Here is a 19,285-nt window from a genome sequence, read left to right as displayed (position 1 = left end):
AGAGTTGCTGGTGCCATGTCAGACTCTAAGCCGGTCACAAGCGGTGTCCCACAGGGCTCAGTCCTGGGCCCCCTCTTGTTCGGCATTTATTTTTCTGAAGTGCAGGCAAACATAGGGGATTGTGGCTGACAAAATTTGCAGATGACTGCAAACTGGGCACCATAATTGACACTCCATCAGACACAGACATCCTCCAAAAAGGTCTCATAGAAATGGATAACTGGTGCTAGAGCCATGGCCTTAAGCTAAATGCCAAAAAATGTATAGTCATACCCTTTGGGAAAAACAAGGTAACCCCTAATTACCACATAGGTGGTAATCCATTAAACACGGAAGAAGTTATCAGGGACCTGGGGACCTAAGTTGACAGTAACCTCTCTTTTGACACTCACATTGCCAAAGTGGTTAGGAAGACCTTCTACATTGCCCACCTGATCATGAAGGGATTCACATCCAGATCAGGAGAGGTCATTGTACCCCTGTGCTCTTCACTTATCAGACCAATGATTGAGTACAACGCCCCATTCGGAATGTACCTTACCCGACACCTGCAGCAGTTGGAAAGACCCCAAAAGTTCCTCACCAAAAGGATAAAGGGGCTCAAACATATGTCATACGATGCCCGACTGAAGAAACTCCAGCTCTATTCAGTCGCATACCGTCTGCTCAGGGGTGATCTGTGCCTGACATACAAGGCCATGTCCAACCCGGAATTAATGGACATGCTCCACCTCAAAAAATCCAAATCCACCAGAGCCACGAGAGCAAGAGACTTAAACCTCAACACGGATATAAATAGGACGTGCTGGAGGGACAGATTCATCACCCAGAGACTCCCTACACTATGGAACAGAATCCCAGTCCATGTGAGGCAGAGCCCCTCACTGACTCTATTCAAGAGAAATCTTGACGAGTGGATGGGAGATCGTAGGTTTACCCCGGGAATCATCTCTGTATCACTGCTGGACAGAGGCACAGCAAACTAATGGGTATAGTATTCTCATCCTAAGGGGTGGTGAAAGCCACACACACTCTGGCTAGGCTTTTAAATGCCCTAGGGCAGATAGCCTAGTATGAACCTATGAACCTATACATCTGTAGTACCAGTTTAATTTTTCCTCGGAACCTGCATACAGCTTTGCTGGCATATGATGTTGAAGTAAGGTGTGGGTATATTCACACACCTAAAAACTGTGAACTGACTGATATCATCCACTGAAGTGGAATGACTGCAACTTGAAAGGTTGTTGGGGGGAGGTACGCACCCTAACTTGGAAAGCTTTCTCAATTCACCCATTCTCCATTCATCTATAAAGAACAGCCACTGAAGAAATGGCCTACTGCAACCCATACCATCCCTAGTATACAAAATACTTGTGTCCACATACAGTTATTTAACATAACTGAAAATACGCAGGCATGCGATTATTGAAATGACTAACCTGAATTTTTCAGGAAGGTGGGAAAAAAACGCATTAGAACCAGTAGCCATCTTCTTTGGCATTACACAAACTGAAAGTGCTGTTACCATGTAAGTAAGCATGTAAGTAAGCAGTAAGTTCTTTAAAAGAAAAACTCAATCCCAGTCACGGACAACAACAACCACAATGGATATAGGCATCTACTGAAACAAATGAATTCCTTTTAACTTTACTACTCTGTACGCGTGAAACAAAACAGCTTCTAAGTCAAATCATCAGTGCCATAAAATGTGGGACACATCTGTAAATCACATGCATGTGTACACATAAAAACATTCACATCAGAAGAATGCCAAAAAAGACAACTGTGCCAAAAAGCTACAGTAAAGAACAATATGAGAATTAGTCCCTATACACAGCAGTTTAGTTTACTAAAAGGTGAGGAAAATCTTTTTTTTTTTTAAACATTCACTGTTTAACACCTACATCTCAGGTGCTTCTGGATCTACCCTCTCCTTCTCTAACATCAATGTCATAAGTAAACCACAGTATTAGGAACCACATAAGGGTCATGCAGTGAACATCACTATAACATAAATAAGGAGGTAAATTTTTTGAATCCATCCATTCATCCATCCACAACACCTTTTCCATTTCTTCACACGAGGTTGGGGTGTCAACTCAACAGTGACAATCACCTAGAGCCTAGGTTTATACCACCAGTTGGCTAGTCCTGCCATGGCTGTTTATCCATACCACCTAAGGGCGCGCGCGCGCACACACACACACACACACACACACACACACACACACACACACACACACACACACAGCCAATTTAATGTGCCCAATCCACCTACTGCATGTCTTTGACATGTGGGAGGAAACCACAGCACCCAGAGGAGGAAATGCATGTGAACACTGGAAGGTCATACGGGCTCCCTATTTGGTGTTCATTTTAAACATATGGTATTTTTGTTGTTGCAGGATGGTATTAAAACTGTATTTTATATTAGTGCACTTTATTTTTTTTTTTAATATTTGTTTCCCTACGTACTGATTGTTTTGTCCATTTTTAGACATGGTTTTCTTAGTTTTTCTTACTGTTTTTTAGTAGCATATTTCTGTATTTTCAGTTTAACTTGGGTAAGGAATGACAATTATTCAAATGTCAATTATCAGAAACATCAATTATCCGAATGCAGCCTACCAACGTTTTCAGGTAGGAAAAATCATAAAGTCTGAATATGTAAACATATGTATTTGCTTGTGCAAGTTTTTTGTGCCTGTAGCCCGTTTGTGTGTGAAAAATATTCTTTACTGTTCACTGGAATCACTGAATGGTTGAAATGTATATTCCCTGTATACAAAAAAACAAGATTTTAAAAGTTTTTTTAATCTGGTTCGATGCATGTTTGATTATCCGAAAAGTTTGATTATCCGAACTACCCTAGGTTCTAATTAGTTTGGATAATCAACTCTCTGCTGTATGACTCACTATCTGTTCTCCTTCCTTATTCACACTGTACAGCAAGTCATACTGTTGTTTAAAATAGGGATATGAAATCTGGTTCTGTTCATATGTTTTCCCTTTGACTAGGATTACTGCCTCTCTATCTCTGATCGGTATACTGTCTTCCTACTTAACTTTCTTAAAATATACATGACTTACCCAAAGTTAGCCAGGTCAATATTACTTTCATCAAGAGCCTTACCATGAGGTGAAAGGTGCAGTCTTTTACCCTGCAAAGACTACTACAACGTTTTCCCTTCAGCCAACTCGTCATCTACAAAAGTTTAAGTCACCAAAGTCGTTTTCTTCTGCCAGGTGTATTTGTAGTTTTCCTGGCTCTATTTCAGTAGTTTTCTTACTCTATTTCTTTCTGTCACTCTGCTCTGTCACAGCAAGGAGAAATTGTGACTCTGTTCTAGTGCCCCCTTCTTGATTCTTCAGTATAAGATGCATCTGTCTCACGCCTAATCTTGAAAGTAATTTCTCTTCCAATACTCCTACCTTTGGGCTCTCTCCTTTCAGTTCCTATACTGACTTCTTGTGTTCTCCTAACCTCTTGTTTCTCTCTTGGTCTTTTCTGAACTGAGGGTTTTTCCCTGTCAGTTTATTTACTGAGCTCTATTGCTGACCTACAGGAGCCTTTTGATAAGACTCACTGTCAGGTTTATCTAATCCATCTTCCAAACCTAAATCCTAGTTCCTTTCATCTAAATCCACATCAATTTTTTGCTGGGTCTATGCATCCCTGGCAACATGTCTGGTTGTATGCTCCCTCTGACATACTTCCTTAAGCTCTATGAACAACTGGACTGGAACAGACTGGCCATACATGTCAAGCAGAGCGCCTCTTTGGCCCTCTTCAAAAGGAACCTTGACGATTGGATGGGAGATAGGAAATTCACCCTGGGGATCAAGTCAGTCGCCCTGGTAGACAGGGGATCCACGGAAGTAAATATTGTGGGAAGAAACAGCCAGGGAATTGCTTTGGCTAGGCTTGTATAGGTCCTAGGGCCAATAGCTTAGTACCAACCTATGAACCTATAAAGTCTTGATTAATTACCAGATCCTGTTATGTTAGGAAATGAAGCTAAAGGATTGAACAATTTGCCTAAGAAGTTTGCATTTCTGTATTGCTTACAAGGTACTTCTCTTTTGTTCCATGTTATGTACAACACTTCAAATTATACCAAGGTTTGTGCTTGCTTACTGACACACACACATATACATTCATTTATATATATATATATATATATATATATATATATATATATATATATATATATATATATATATATATATATATATATATAATATATACATATATATATATATATATATACATACATACACACATATGTATATTTATATATATATATATATATATATATATATCTATATATATATATATATCTATATATATCTATATATATATTTATATATATATGTGTGTGTGTGTGTGTGTGTACACACACATATATATATAATATATATATATGTATATATATATATATATATATATATATATATATATATATATATATATATATATATATATATATATATATATAGTGTTTTAACTAAATGTTCCCCCAATCTAATAAATCTTGCAATGATTCTCCTGCTACTAAAATGTACATTTATGAAGTTTGGCTACATGACAATGACAAAAGGCAGGCAAAACAGTTCTTGAAGAAAGGAATAATTTAGCACTGCCACACTTCATGTGCACATGCTCAGAAACAAGCTGTTTACTAGTGGGCTCACATGAGTAGTACTTAAAGGTACAACACTGTTATTGCTAGTTGTGCAATACCTCACTCTGTGTCCTGACACAGAACATTTAAAAAAAACTAGTTCGGAAAGTAGTTTTTTTTTTTTTTTTGTGCTTGTTTACTGGCAGAGACACATTCTTAGATGAAAGCTTGACAGTAGATCTTGGTGCATGTGAGTCAATTTAGAGTTTTGTTCTTAATAAGTGTTGTAAAAATGCTAACATTTCAGATGATTCAAGATCTTTTTCTAGGACACCCACTTTCCTATGTTACAAAGATGTGCCTAAATTTCTGGACAGCCAGTATTTCTACATTTTTCTTGCATTGTGTATATCATGTTCTACCTACAGCATGACAATGTGCAAATGAAAGCCATCTGTAACCTTACCGATTTGTCAACAAACCTGAAAGTCTGTCTATCAGGTGAAACACCGGCACTAGCTAATACTTTTTTTCAGTTTTCAATAACTAAATGCATCAGTGCCTTCTAAGTCCACACAGGCTTTTAGGGAGTCCCCAGTGATGTATGAAGACAGAATCTCTCCCTTTCCACTTGAGGCTGGTTTGCTTTATCACTGCCCTCCAATCAAAGATTCTTCAGTGGGGTAATTACTGGTGTCTGGACCCCCAGCAAGGTGGCCTGTTGATTTATAGGGATATTAAACTGTTGTTTCAGGTTACACATGTACTGGTCCATGACTACACTTTACTCCTACAGAGCTGTGGTAATATTCATCAAAATTTCCCTGTCACGTTTTCCATTTTCTGAACATCAACAAGGACAATTGCAGTACACAAAGAGAAGACAAAGCCCAGTCACTTAACACAAAAGCCTTTTCTTTGCAACAAGAATCCAGTTTCCAGCACTGATTCCTGTAGGACACGAGTAATATCAAAAGTGATATTTTATTTTCTTGAGCAGGATTACAAGAATCAAGCATTCAATGACATAGATACAAAACCAAAACCAGGCTTTACTTTCAAGCAGTAATTATCCTATTAAGCGGCAGTCGTAACTGTGCATTCCATTCTTAGGTGAGGACTTTTCTTTTTGTGTCTTATGGCTTTTCCCAGTCAGGGGTCGCCACAGTGGAACTCCAGTCCGCTAATGATTGGCAGTTGATTTTTATGTACCGGCTTGCCAGGCCTGACGCACAACCTTCAACGAAGGTACGCCCATTCACGCATGTCTCCACGCAGAAGATGCTCTAGCTGAGAATCGAACCAGACAGCGTCTTACTGTGAGGCGACAACGCTACCGCAGCACCACCACCGCGGCTAATTATTTAGTTAGAGTGTAGGTAACACAGTCCCAATCCATCATTTCACAAAAACTTGCATTTCAGCTCAATGAAAACTTAAATGAAGTAACTTTGCTCTGGTTTACAATAGAAAAACATTCTGAAAGCCAGCTGCACAGATTTCAAAACTCATGTTCATGTATGGGGACAAAATAAAATATGCTGCTCTTTTTGAAAATGCCAAGAAGCCAAGAAGATGCAGTATTTTCTTCTGTACTATTCTAAACAATATTTCTTTTGATTCTGCTTTTTAAACCCCATGTCTGACAACCACTGGATTCATTATCACAATTCAGCTCGGTCCTTCCCTAGCATGGACAAGAGACCATCTGTGGTGTGGTTTCCATCCAAGCAGCCACCTGGGACATTTCTTCCTTCATGCTCTAACATTTCCACAGTGCATGCCCTTGTAAGTGCTCAAGGGGTAAGTATGTAATGGGGAAGCAATAATGCAACTAACGGAAACCCCTCAAATACAAACCCTACCTACCATGAGGTTTCACTTCCCAGAAGATCCGTGGTCTCCACTAGACCAGAGATATACTTGTAGGCATACGTCCCCAAAGCAAGAATTCCATTCCTATCTGCCAAAGACAGTAGAGCACATAGATTTATTATCCTTTAGGCTCATATTCTATTATTAACAAAGTTTAATAGTTTGTGAATGTTCACTTTTTTAATATATATATATATATATATATATATATATATATATATATATATATATATATACATATATGTGTGTATGTTTATATGTTCACAGATTGATAGAGAACTACTAGGTAGGTTCATGGATAAGCACTCCCCTTGTGGGCCATATTAGACCTCATCAATTTCTCTTTTGGTGCTTGAATTAACATCTCCCATTTCGTGTTAGACTGGCTTTACCCATCCCATGGGTGATAATTATATATTACCCCAGTGAGAATAATGGGGATTGCACCATAGATAATATGAGGGGACCCATGCATGGGATAAAGCACTTAGGAGCTGACTCTGTCCATCAGTAGTACAGGGGGTAGTCCTGGGGTAACTCTTTGATTACTCATCCAGAAATCTATGCTGTGCTTTGATATGGACAGGAACAATACTTGTTTTGCATGTTTAGGGAGTCTGTTATGGAGCACCGGTATTCTCTGGGAGGGTTTACTATCAAAATTTAGAAACACATTTGTTTAAGAAATGACTTGCTTGAAACAAAAAGTCAAAAATAAAAACATTTTTTAATTAAAACAATGAAAGTGGTAATGTGGATAATTCATAATTCAATATTATTGCCATTACCCAATGTACCTTGACTTCCACTGATTTCCTACCAACGTTTTGTAGGGGTGCATGTCCCCCTGCACCCTCCCACACCCCCTGCTTATTACATGCACAAACTCGAGATCACACTGCAGTGAAAAAAAGGATAATTTTCACGATTCTCACCATAGTGCGATCTCCAATCACAGTGTCAACCTCATATGAAAGAATGTACACTAGCATTTGCTGTTGTGGATTTGAACATACATGGATCGACATTATGGAAACTTGGAACCATGATTTTGACCTTTCAATTTCACAGAACTGCTGTACAACATTTTGACATTAAACCCTCTAAGCCATTCTGATGTTGCAGAAGAGGTTTAGATCCCTAAACTGAGTATTTCTGATGCCATCTGACTTGCTGATGTGAAGTAGGTCTATCAATATCGGATAAGAATATCAAAACACAGATAACCTGTTAGCAGTCTGCAAGATGCACAGTATAGTAACAAGGCTTTGGGTTGGTCCATGTAGGATATATTGTTCAGGCCTTTTATCCTTTTAGTAAGGTATCTCTGTGGGCATTACAGTTGTTGCATATCTGGAGAGATACATGCCAAAAGGGGCATTACACTCGATGACTGGCTTTATCAGGCCGAGTAATGTGGGTAAATGACATCCCTAGATCTAGACGCAATCCCATTATTTATATGATGCACAATAGTGGACACATTGGTTGAAAGTTGGGTCACAGTCCACATAAGTTCCCAAATCCCAAACAACTGTGTCAATTCCTAGTGGTTCCTTCAGACAGATAACTTTTCAAAGGATAAGAAAAAGCATTGTTTTGGCATTTAGATTTAGTCCATGGTTTTAGAGCCAGTTATTTATTTCTTAAGCCTTCCTGTAAGATGTTAAGTCATCTGGGGTTTTAATGACTGCTCCTAGCTTGCAGTCATCTGAAAACTAGCCATAGCCCTTTGGTATTGACTTTTACTTCAGAGAAGTAGATGGCAAACAGAAGAGATTCCAGTAATAAACCCTGGGGGATTCTAAGGGTGACTGATCTTAAGGACTAATTCACCTTCAGGAGAAGTATGGTGTTTAATCAGACTGACGGTGATGTTCAAAAGGGGTACAAGGCACTAGATAAATATTTTAAAGTGAAGCCCATGTGCTGGTCACACCCTTCTGTGCTGCTCAAACTCTAACATCCATAAATCCACCTTGTGGCTTAAAAACTATACAACAGCCATACCAGTAAACATATTGTGGGACTGGGAAGAGCTACAAGAGGGATAACTAGAAGCAAGGAAAAGCTGAAGATGAAAAATAGGCATAGAGCAGCAGAAAATAAAGGTGCTGGAGGAGGAGGAGGTACAACATGAGACCTGTGCTACAGAGGAGAGATGACCCACTCTAGCTCAAGGTCAAGGATAACTAGAAGCAGCAAAAATAAGAGAGTCTATGCATCTCTGTGTTTTAACTAATCAAAAGGACAACCCTGGTAAACTGCTGGAAGTAATCAAACACGACTAGCAATATCATCAGGACCTGGATTGGACTCAAATAAAAACGTTACTTGCATTTATCTGGAAAGTACAGAAGGAATACGGAGAGCATAAGAACATCATTATATAAGGATCATATGCAAGGTTTAGCAGACACAACAATAATGAATATAAACAATGCACAGACTGCTCAGGATGAAGGGGATGCCATGACCTGCTGGAATACAAGGGCTTCCCTGAACACTACTGAAGGATGCTCAGAGCATTCACTGCTCTTCCTGGGTGTGGAAAGGGATGCCATGATCTGCTGGAATACAAGGGCTTCCCTGAAAATTACTGAAGGATGCTCAGATCATTCAGTGCTCTTCCTGGGTGTAGAAAGGGATGCTATGGCCTGCTGGAACACAAGGGCTTCCCTATAAATTACTGAAGGATGCCCAGAGCATTCGGTGCTCTTCCTGGGTGTAGAAAGGGATGCTATGACCTGCTGGAATACAAGGGCTTCCCTAGAAATTACTGAAAGATGCCCAGAGCATTCAGTGCTCTTCCTGGGTGTGGGCAGCACTTCTGTAGGACACTTTGTTAACCTGGGATAGTCAGGGGTGCAGCAGTGGGCACTCATTTTTTCTTAAATAAAGTACAAATTCTACTGGTCAACTTGCTTCCATTCATCTAACCCGGTTCATAGATTCAAATTTCAATATCAGATGGAACTAGTTGGGTGCAACCTCCTAGCAGCAAGATAAATGTTTGGATTGTCAGTACTATTGAGCCCTCTGAACAACAAAAAGAGACTTTCTCAGTTTAAAGATTTTAAAGGACTAACCAACTATTGACCCATCGCCATACTCTCCCCCTTTCCAAAATCCTAGAAAGGTGTGTACACACTCACATCATGACATTCCTGAACTTTTATATGCTACTCACAAATACACAACATGGTTTTAGGCCATCACATAGAACTACAACAGCCCTTAAGTCTTTCACAGAGTTAACAACCACATGAAGAATGGAAATTATGTCTCAGCTGTATTCTTAGACCTTCCCAAGGCCTTTGACATGGTTAACCATGATAAACTCATCAACACTCTTTCAGAATTAAACCTAAGCTCACCCACCATTTCCTGGTTCAAAAATTACCCACAAGGCAGACAGCAGGCAGTCAGATGGCACCAGGAACTCTCCCCTTTGCTTCCAGTCTCAGTAGGAGTCCCACAAGGTTCCATTCTTGGACCACTGCCCTTTACTACATTCACCAATAATCTTCATACTGCCACACTTTATGCTTGTGTTATCCAGTATGCAGATGACTCCACACTAATTTGTGCTTCCTCCTCTCCACAGGCACTATTACAACAAATACAATCTTCCTTTTTATCTGTTGAAAGATGGCTCTCCAAATACCAACTCATACTAAATCCCAATAAAACTCAGCTTCTTATCCTTCCTCCCACACACAATTCTACTCATAGCATTACATTTAACATCACCTCCAGTAATAACACAGTTATATCACCTGTTAATCAAACCAAACTGCTAAGTGTTGTAATCGACATCAGCATGAAGTTTGACATGCACATATCAAATGCCATAAAGAAAGCACGCAAAATGCTTGCCATGCTATACAGAAACAAATAATCCCTAACTCCTTCCACCAGAGCCACTATTGCATGCACCCATCTCATCTCTGCTCTTTTGTATGCCTCACCAATCTTCACTAATCTCAGAAAATCTGACCTTTCCAAGATGCAAGCATGTTATAATAAAATTGCCAAATTTGCAACTAATACCCCCTCACAGATCACACCACTGCACTCCCCTCAAAACACTCAACTGGCTGGAACTTCCCCACCTCATTTATTACAATCAGCTCATTCCAACCCACAAAAGTATTCACTTTCCTGAAAAAAACCCTGCTTTACAAAACATACTACACCCAAGTACCAAGACTAGAGTCTTACAATCTAATCAAAAAATCCTACTAAATGTGACCAAAGCCAATAATTCCACAGGCACACCATTATATAGCAATACTATTGCAAAACATTGGAATAACCTTCTCCATGACATCATCTACAACTTCTATTGCCTCCTTCAAAAAGGCCTTAAAATCTCCACCTACAACAATCATGGCTCTGTAACTGTGACAACCATGACTCATCTCTTATATATCCTATTGTTCTATCACCAATCTCCCATTTCTTAGCACTTTGTTACTCCCATCAACTTACTCCATCCCTTCTATACCCAAATCTTACTAACCCTATTTTCCACCCCCCTTTCCAACCTGTATTACATCCTTAGCCTCATAATCTGCCCACTTCAACCTGGCTCTACAAATGTGACAATCCCGATTAATCCTTATATTTCCTTCTGCTTACTTCCAACACCCTCTCTCTCAGTACTTTACTCCCCCATTAATGTATCTACTCTCTCTCTCTTTTCTACTCCTATTAACCCCTCACCCTCCCTTTCATAGTAACCTCTACAATATCCCTAGTTTTGAAGTTTTGCAAAGTTGCTTGTTATAATAAATATGTAATTTTTCACAACTTTAAAACACATATGTAAATTAAGTCAGAAATTGTACTTTATCTAAACATATCTAACTGTTGCAATGTTAATATCAAGCTACTGTAACCATGTATTCGAAATTACTGTTGTAAACAAAACTGACAGATGAAAAGTTACAAGCTGTATTGGGAGCTTTTCTCTCTGGGCCTCTGCTGAAAAAGGACTTGTGTCCAATCGGACTTTCCCGGTAAACAAATGTAAAATATATAAAATAATACATAAAGCTTTACACCTTATATGATATACAAAGTAATGGAAGCAGATCTGGTGTAATGGTTAAGGTCCTTGCCTTACAAACACAACATATAGGGTTTGATTCTGACCTTGGGATGTTGGTTAGGCTTAAAATCATCCTTCACAGCAGTTAGCCTAGTATTTACCTTTAAAGCTACCACACCCATACATGTATTTTGCATAGTTACATGAATCTTACATCTTTATACTATGCGATATGCTGTACTTACAGTGCTGTTTTTAATAACGCAATGAGGTCTGGGCAACATTTTCTTATTAGATGCTCAGGTCTTTTTCTGCCAATCTAAGTAACAAATCAAAATCCTAAATCCAGTGAATGAAAATTGACTTTCAACAACCAAGTGAAATAAACGACCAATGTAGTCAACAAAGTATACCAAACTGCTAAGAAAAGCTCATCGGTTTAGCTGGCCTTACCCATAGTCATGTGACACTGTGAGTGCTGAATACTCCTTACACTCGTGCTCAGACTGCCAGGCAGCCTCACAAGCTGAGCAGAACTTCAAATAACACGTAGGACAGTCCACTGGTACCGGCTTTCCCAACTCATTTGGTTCAACAAGGCAAACAGTCTGACAGTCTGCTGAAGGACACCAAGTTCTACATGGATCCAAATGGACTTCTAAGAAAAACAAATGAATGACAGTATAAATAAACATTCTGTTCTGCATACATTTTATCAGCAGTTTAAAACATGGAAGTTCCTTCTTAATGAACTTTTGCTTGGCCAGACTTCTTTATATAGCTGTGTAACTTGTTTACGCAAGGATACTACACTTAATGCAGCATTTCTACCCTATCACCACACAGGTCTACTTCACATCACCTAAATCTCATTTGACTGACTTTCAACTGACTCAGACCAAATCACTTAATTTTCAAAATATTGAAAACTCATTTGACTGAATCTCATTTCACTGAAAGCAATGCTAAATTTCAAAAAGCTAAATTTTAAACCAAAGACGCACACACTTGCAACACCAATGACTACCTCCTTCCAGAATTTAAAAACTACTTACCCTCTTAACAGAAACCAGACAATATAAAACCAAACTAGATGGGGGGGCTACTCCCCCCACACCGCCCTAACTATATATACTAACTCCAGGATCACACTACAGTGGGGAAAAGGGCATATATACCTTGTACTTGCCTTACAGTTCTCTATACACTGCCACTACTGCTGGGAACACACAAGACATCCGCCATATTACTTATAGATACTTCCCATCAAAATGTAAAGAGACATATCCACAGTTAGATACACTGCAACCCTACTTTCTACATGACTATCGGTATTTTGCCAGTCATGGCTGTAAGCTGCAGAAATTCTTTTTATCACAAACAAGTCACAGGTGAATGGAAACCCACATAATGTCTATGGCTTACAATTCAGTGAAATGAGATTCAGTCAAATGGGTTTTCAGTATTTTGAAAATTAGGTGATTTGGTCTTAGTCAAATGAAATTCAGTCAAATGAGATTTAGGTGATGTGAAGCAGAATCCACCACACACACACGCATATGCACATGCATGCGCACACACACAATGTTGTACATGTTACAGACTTTACAGAAAACAGCAGACTATCATATTAAAAAAAGAATTTATCACTCAGATATCAATGCAGGTTAAACAGTTAATCAACAATGTCTGCATTAAAACAAAATGAGGCAGATAACTTGAGTTATTTAAATCTGTAATCTCACAAGCCATGGAACAGCTTAGCCAAGCTACAATAATTACATGATTCTGCATTCATGTCTCACTTTTTCATCTTGTGCATGATTACTTTTTGAAATATATACCAGTAGTAACAATAAATATAATTTTATGTCTGGAAATTCATTCTATATATTCTTTGTTGCAAATACTGGGTTAAGTAGTCACAGCTCCTGACAAAAGGCAGCAGACATGGTGCTGCACTCAGCTATGATCTGGTTTAGCAACACAACTGTTGAGCCAGCCTAGTTTTACAGAATATCACAAAACTTAGGCAGGTTAAAATATGAGGTAATTTCTCCAAGATACTAAACATGAGCAGTGATAGCAAATTTTACAAAATACCACAAAAAAGGTTAGAAAAAATGAAGCAACAATAAGCAGTAAGTTATGTTTTGTAACTAGAATTAGACAACACTTTAGCAACAGTTTACTACAAAATAATTACTGGATGTCACTGCTGACTATCTGAAATGTACATCTTCACTACTGACTCTATGGGCTTTTCACCTCTGTAAGCCTGCAAACTCCCCATATTTAATCACTAGATTGTGAAGCTTCAAGACCACGCTAATATCCAACTCTGGCAAATCAAGAGACAAGTATTCTTCAACAAGATAGACATACACAAAAGCTGACGTGATAAAAACACTTTTAGGCATCAATCATGTAGCTCAGTCCCAGGTGAATCTTTATGAAGAGTTGCTAGAATTGATATTAAAAAACAATTTCATTTTCTTTGAGGGCAGATATTATTTACAAAAAGAAGGGGTAGCGATGGGGGCAAGCTGTGGATCATTGTTAGCTAACACAGTGATGGCAAAATGGGAAAGGAAGTTTCTCCTGGATAATGAATATAAAGAATGTTTAAAAGTGTATGTACAATACCTGGACAATATTTTTATTTTAAGGAAAGGGAGTGAATTTGAATTGAAAAGGTTCCAGGAGTACATAAATGAGACCACTACGGTCTTGAGATTCATGTTTCAGATTGAAAAGATGAAGATTTCCTCTCTTGATGTGTTGTTAGAAAAAGATAGTGAGGAAGGTAAATATGTGTCATCTGTTTATAGGAAACCCACACATTTGAATGGGTTATGGCATTACAGTAGTGCACACTCAGCAGCACAGAAAAAATCAGTAGTAAAGGGCCAATATGTTAGAGCAGCCTGAATGGTACCAAGAACCAAAGGTGTTTTGGAATAATATAAAACACTATATGTTCTTGAACAGAGGATACCCTCTTAATTTGATTAACAATACTGAACAGGAAGTAGTAGAGAAAAGAAATATACAATTTTACCAGCCATTGCTCGGTAAAGGTAAGGAGGGTGAAAATAGTGGACTTAAAACTTTTGAAAAAAAAAAAAAACAAGAGCATTTTAAATGTGGAAGAGTAACAACTTTTAATTTAGAGAGTAAAAAGATCAAAACTATATGGGCCAAAAATTGGGCATTCTTGATGGAAGAACCGAATATTCAGCACAAGTTGGACGAGTGTCCTTGTATTATTTATACAAAAGGTCTGACTTTCAAAAATATTTCGGAAAGACCAGTTTTTGGAGTTAAGTCCACAAATTACTGTAGGATGCATTGTTGTGGATGTTGTCATTATTGTAAATACATATTGTTAGGTAATAGTATTAGTGTCAACAGACAGAGAGTGCAGATCAATGAGAGATAGGATTGCACATTGAGAGCGGTGGTGTACATAGCTTTATGTCAGGCATATGTTGCATTTTATGTAGGTAAGACAGAAAGGTCAATAAAGGTATGTATCTATGAACACTGCTATGACATTAAGAAAAAACACATTAACAATGTTTTGGCTAAGTATATAGCATTGAATAATAAACACTGGTTTAAGTTCACTATTTTGGAGAAAAATGAAAAGGAATGATAGGGGTGGACCTTGGACAATTTTGTTAGAAAAGAAAGAATTATATTGGCAGTTATGATTAAACACTACCAATTAACTGGGTTTGAACAAGCATGTATCTATTAATAGTATTTTAAGGTTAGAATCTCTAGAAAGATAAAAATGTTTAGCACAAGGGTTGTGTAAGATGAATGTGTAGTTTAAAAGTACTTTAAAATGTGTTTTTAAAATTAGCCACTAGTATAAGTTATGTTAATTTATAGAGTAAAACTTGGTGAAGGGTGTGTTTGCAACACTGTTACTGATTGGCTAGCAACAAGCTGACGTGGAAAATGGAGGGGGATTTAAACATAGTGTTTAAAATTTGTAAACATCTGAGGAAGTCTTGCATTTATCAAGACGAAAGCGCTCATCCTGTTGAATTGATGTTTAATTCTCTTGCTTGTGGTTTTAAAGTTTTACAGATGAACCATGTCCTTCCAACCCTGACAAGTTTCTAGTTCCAGATCTTTCCTAAATATTTGCTAACAGTACACTGGGGTCTACTTTGTCCTACTGAAGTCCAAAGTATGGCACCTGACCTACTGGGGATTATCTTACTGGCACTTAATAGAAAGTGCTACATCACAGATACTAATTTTTTGCAAAAAAGTGCTTTAAACTTCCTTGAATTTACTTCAACTACTGGCAGTCACATGGGGACAGTGGGATTGTGTGGAGAGCATAGTGCACATCAGGGAGTTAATACAGTGATACTTCAAAGTAAACTCATTTACTGCTTCATACAACTATAACATACTTTTGTTGTAAGGCAGGATTACACTCTGCATTTACATTTTTCTGTGTTTATTAAGATGAAAACAGTTACCACCAGTCTCCATTCATTTAAATTTTTGTGAAGGCAAATTTATTCACTAAGGTCTTTTAAGACAAACGTGTAGTCAGAGCTATGCATGAAGGTTTTTGGAGCACAACATACACATAGATTTACTGGCTGTGGAAATACATTTGAGCTGTATGTTAGTTAAATGGTCTGTACTTCATCGAATATACATGGGTAAAATGGCAATACATATCTAATAGTTTCAAACCAGCCTGAATCATCCATTTAAGTTTAATATACTTGGCTGCTGATATCACCTACTAACTTCAATGTCTTACTTAATGTGGCCCAATTACTCTACTCGAGGGGCTGAGACACTTACTTGAGCCTAGGCTCATCATACTGCAAGCAGCAGAGAAGTTTTTATGCAAGAGTAAAGGATTCACTGAGGCATATGCCTGTCATACTTCAGGCAGTACAGCTTTTACAACCTGAATAGTCCCCCACCCCGGGACACAGATAAAAAAATAATTCAGCCAACACAGTCTTCTGTTCCTGCATGGCCTGCCTTGTGCCTGCATGTGGTAACTGCCTGCAGCATTACAGCCTTCCCCAGTGTGTATATCAGAAGCTAACATAACAGCAACATTGTGCCCCCACCTCTCAAAGAGATGTGAACAGATATATAGTCTGCTCAGTAACAACAAATCTCCCCACTCCCCTCTTGAGTATTATCTACTTTTAAATCCAAATAGAAAGATTGCCTAAAACTTGTTAGGAAGAGAGAGATAGAGACAGACTGCCAGCTGAGTTACTGCCTTACTTCTAACAGATGCACAGTGGACTGCATTCCTGAAACAAAACTCAAACCAGATTCCATGCACCTGTAATTAACCAATTTTAAATGCTAGTGGCTTCCGATTTATTATGAGCTTAAGGGTATATGCATTGGAATAGTGTACTAACAACGGTTGGCTTCAGCCTTTCGAAAACTTATTGCTCAAATTACTGCTACCATAAAATATTTAAGGGTTGTCTTACTTTAAGGGTAAAAGGTAACTGAATTTATGGTTTGCTAGTGTGGACTTGCTAATTTTGGAATGATCAGAATGAAAAACATGGAATGTGGTACTGATACTGGAAAGGCATCATTAACCCCCTTTTTGGAAAATATTTTGTGTGTGTGTGTGTGTGTGTGTGTGTGTGTGTGTGTGTGTGTGTGTGTGTGTGTGTGTGTGTGTGACAGCGAGCATGCATGTGCACACACACACACACACACACACACACACACACACACACACACACACACACACACACACACACACACACACAAAACATCATTCTTGGACAACTTTGAATTAATGTTTGTCAGACTGTGAATGAAATATCTGAAAGCCACGGATTATAACTCTGATTTGCAAATGTACAATATAAAACTTATTTGGCTGTACATAGGCTCACAGGAGATTACTAGGCTAATGGCACAACAGCCTTTGCAAGCCTAGCCAATAATACCCAGGATATAACAACATTACATCTTAATTCACCAAATATGGGATGTAATATTATCAGGGTAGTGGGTCTTTGGGTGTTGTAGTCCTGAGTCATTTTACAGACTGCTTCTGTCCATTAGGGACATGGGCAGTGCACCAAGAGTGAATACCCTTCCATTTATCCAGATTCTTTTTGAAGAAAGTGAGGGACAGACTTTGTTTTACAAAGATGGGAAGTTTATTCCATAGATGAGGTAGCCTTTTAGATACGAATCTCTCTCTAGTGCAAGTTCTGTTAAGAGCCACAAATAAGGTTCAGGTCGATGGAATGCATAACCCTTGCAAAATTCTTCTTGTGAATATGTAACATTTTCATCAGGGTTGGATCAGAGAATTTGTTGTAGGTCAGGCATAAGTCTCCACTCAATAAATAATATGAGACGGAATAAAAGGATAGGGCCTTTAGTTGGTCTGCATAAGACATACATCTTAACACTTTGTATTTTTTACTGAAGAAACCTCTGGGGCTACTCCCACTGGTGTAAGTGTCTGGTTAGGTACATGTAGAAGGGAGCAATGTACTCAATTATGGGCCTGATGAGGGCCGGGTACAATGTCAGTATGACTTCCTTTGAACTTGATGCCATGCTTTTACTTGTAGGTTGAGTCACACAGAAGGATTTCCTCACTATTGTAGCTACCTGGTGGTCAAAGTTTAGGTTATTATCTACCTGTGTTCCTAGAGCCCTCACCAGTGGGTCTACTTTTAGGAGTGCGCTCTCAGTATTACAATTTGCAGGGATGTCTGATTTACTGAAGGGTATGATTATGCACTTTTTAGCATTTAGTCTCAGACCATGAGTTTGGCACCAGTCATTTATCTTTTTTAGGCCTGTCTGAAGGATGTCAACATCATTTGGGGATTCAGTGATTGCTCCCAGCTTACAGTCATCAGCGAATTTGGTGAGCCAGAGGCCCCCAACATTGGCCTTCACTTCAGAGAAGTATATACCAAACAGGAAGGGTCCCAACACTGAGCCCTGTGGGACACTGCTAGTAATAGGTTTCTCATTGGAAGTGGATCACCTATCCAAACAACATATGTACTTTCAAGTGAGACAGATGACTATCCATCTGATGATGTAGTGGTTTATCAAGACCACTGGTTCAGTCCCAAAAGTATTTTATTCTCTAGCGCTTCGGTACAAAACCTTCCAGGAGTTACAAAATTCAGCTAAAAATGTGCTACCTTTTATATAAAAAACACAAACTCAATCAATCAATAATACAATCAAACAATTAAATAAAATACTTCCAATTAACCTCTCCATTTAGTTCCATAGGGACCAAAGTATCATATGTAAGATTTGATTTTTTATGCCCCTGATATCAAAAGGAAGACAAGATTTTGGCATATCATTTTAGAGATGTACATGGCAATGATTTTTCTATGCTTCAGGGTTGTACGTATTTGTTGAAAATGATGATGAAATTCTTTTAAAAGAAAAACTGTCATACAAAGAGTCTTTCTTTGTTCTTAAATATGATACATTGGTCCCTATGGCACTGACTGGAGAGGTTAATTGGAAGAATTTTATTTAATTGTTTGATTGTATTATTTGATTGAGTTTGTGTTTTCTGTATAAAAGATAGCACATTTTTAGCTGAAGTTTGTAACTCCTGGAAGGTTTTCTGCTGAGGCGCTAGAGAATAAAATACTTTTTGGTCTGAACCAGTGGTCTTGATTTTCGTATTATTGCAAGATGTAGTTGT

General features: G+C 38.4%; 1 protein-coding gene across 5 annotated transcripts in view; it reads right to left on the bottom strand.

The window, feature by feature from the left end:
• RNF144B (ring finger protein 144B) overlaps window positions 1-19,285 on the bottom strand; it is a 1,090,613-nt gene that overhangs the window by 291,520 nt on the left and 779,808 nt on the right. For all 5 annotated transcript variants that reach the window (XM_044065983.1, XM_044065981.1, XM_044065980.1 and 2 more), the window contains one exon: window positions 12,013-12,217. In XM_044065983.1, the coding sequence (XP_043921918.1) occupies window positions 12,013-12,217 (205 nt within the window). The remainder of the gene's footprint in view (window positions 1-12,012; window positions 12,218-19,285) is intronic.

This window comes from Protopterus annectens, chromosome 3.part0 (assembly GCF_019279795.1).
Source record: "Protopterus annectens isolate FY-2018-M chromosome 3.part0, PAN1.0, whole genome shotgun sequence".
NCBI lineage: Eukaryota > Metazoa > Chordata > Ceratodontiformes > Protopteridae > Protopterus > Protopterus annectens.
Note: the sequence above shows the minus strand (reverse complement) of the source record. Positions and strands in the feature narration are given on the sequence as shown.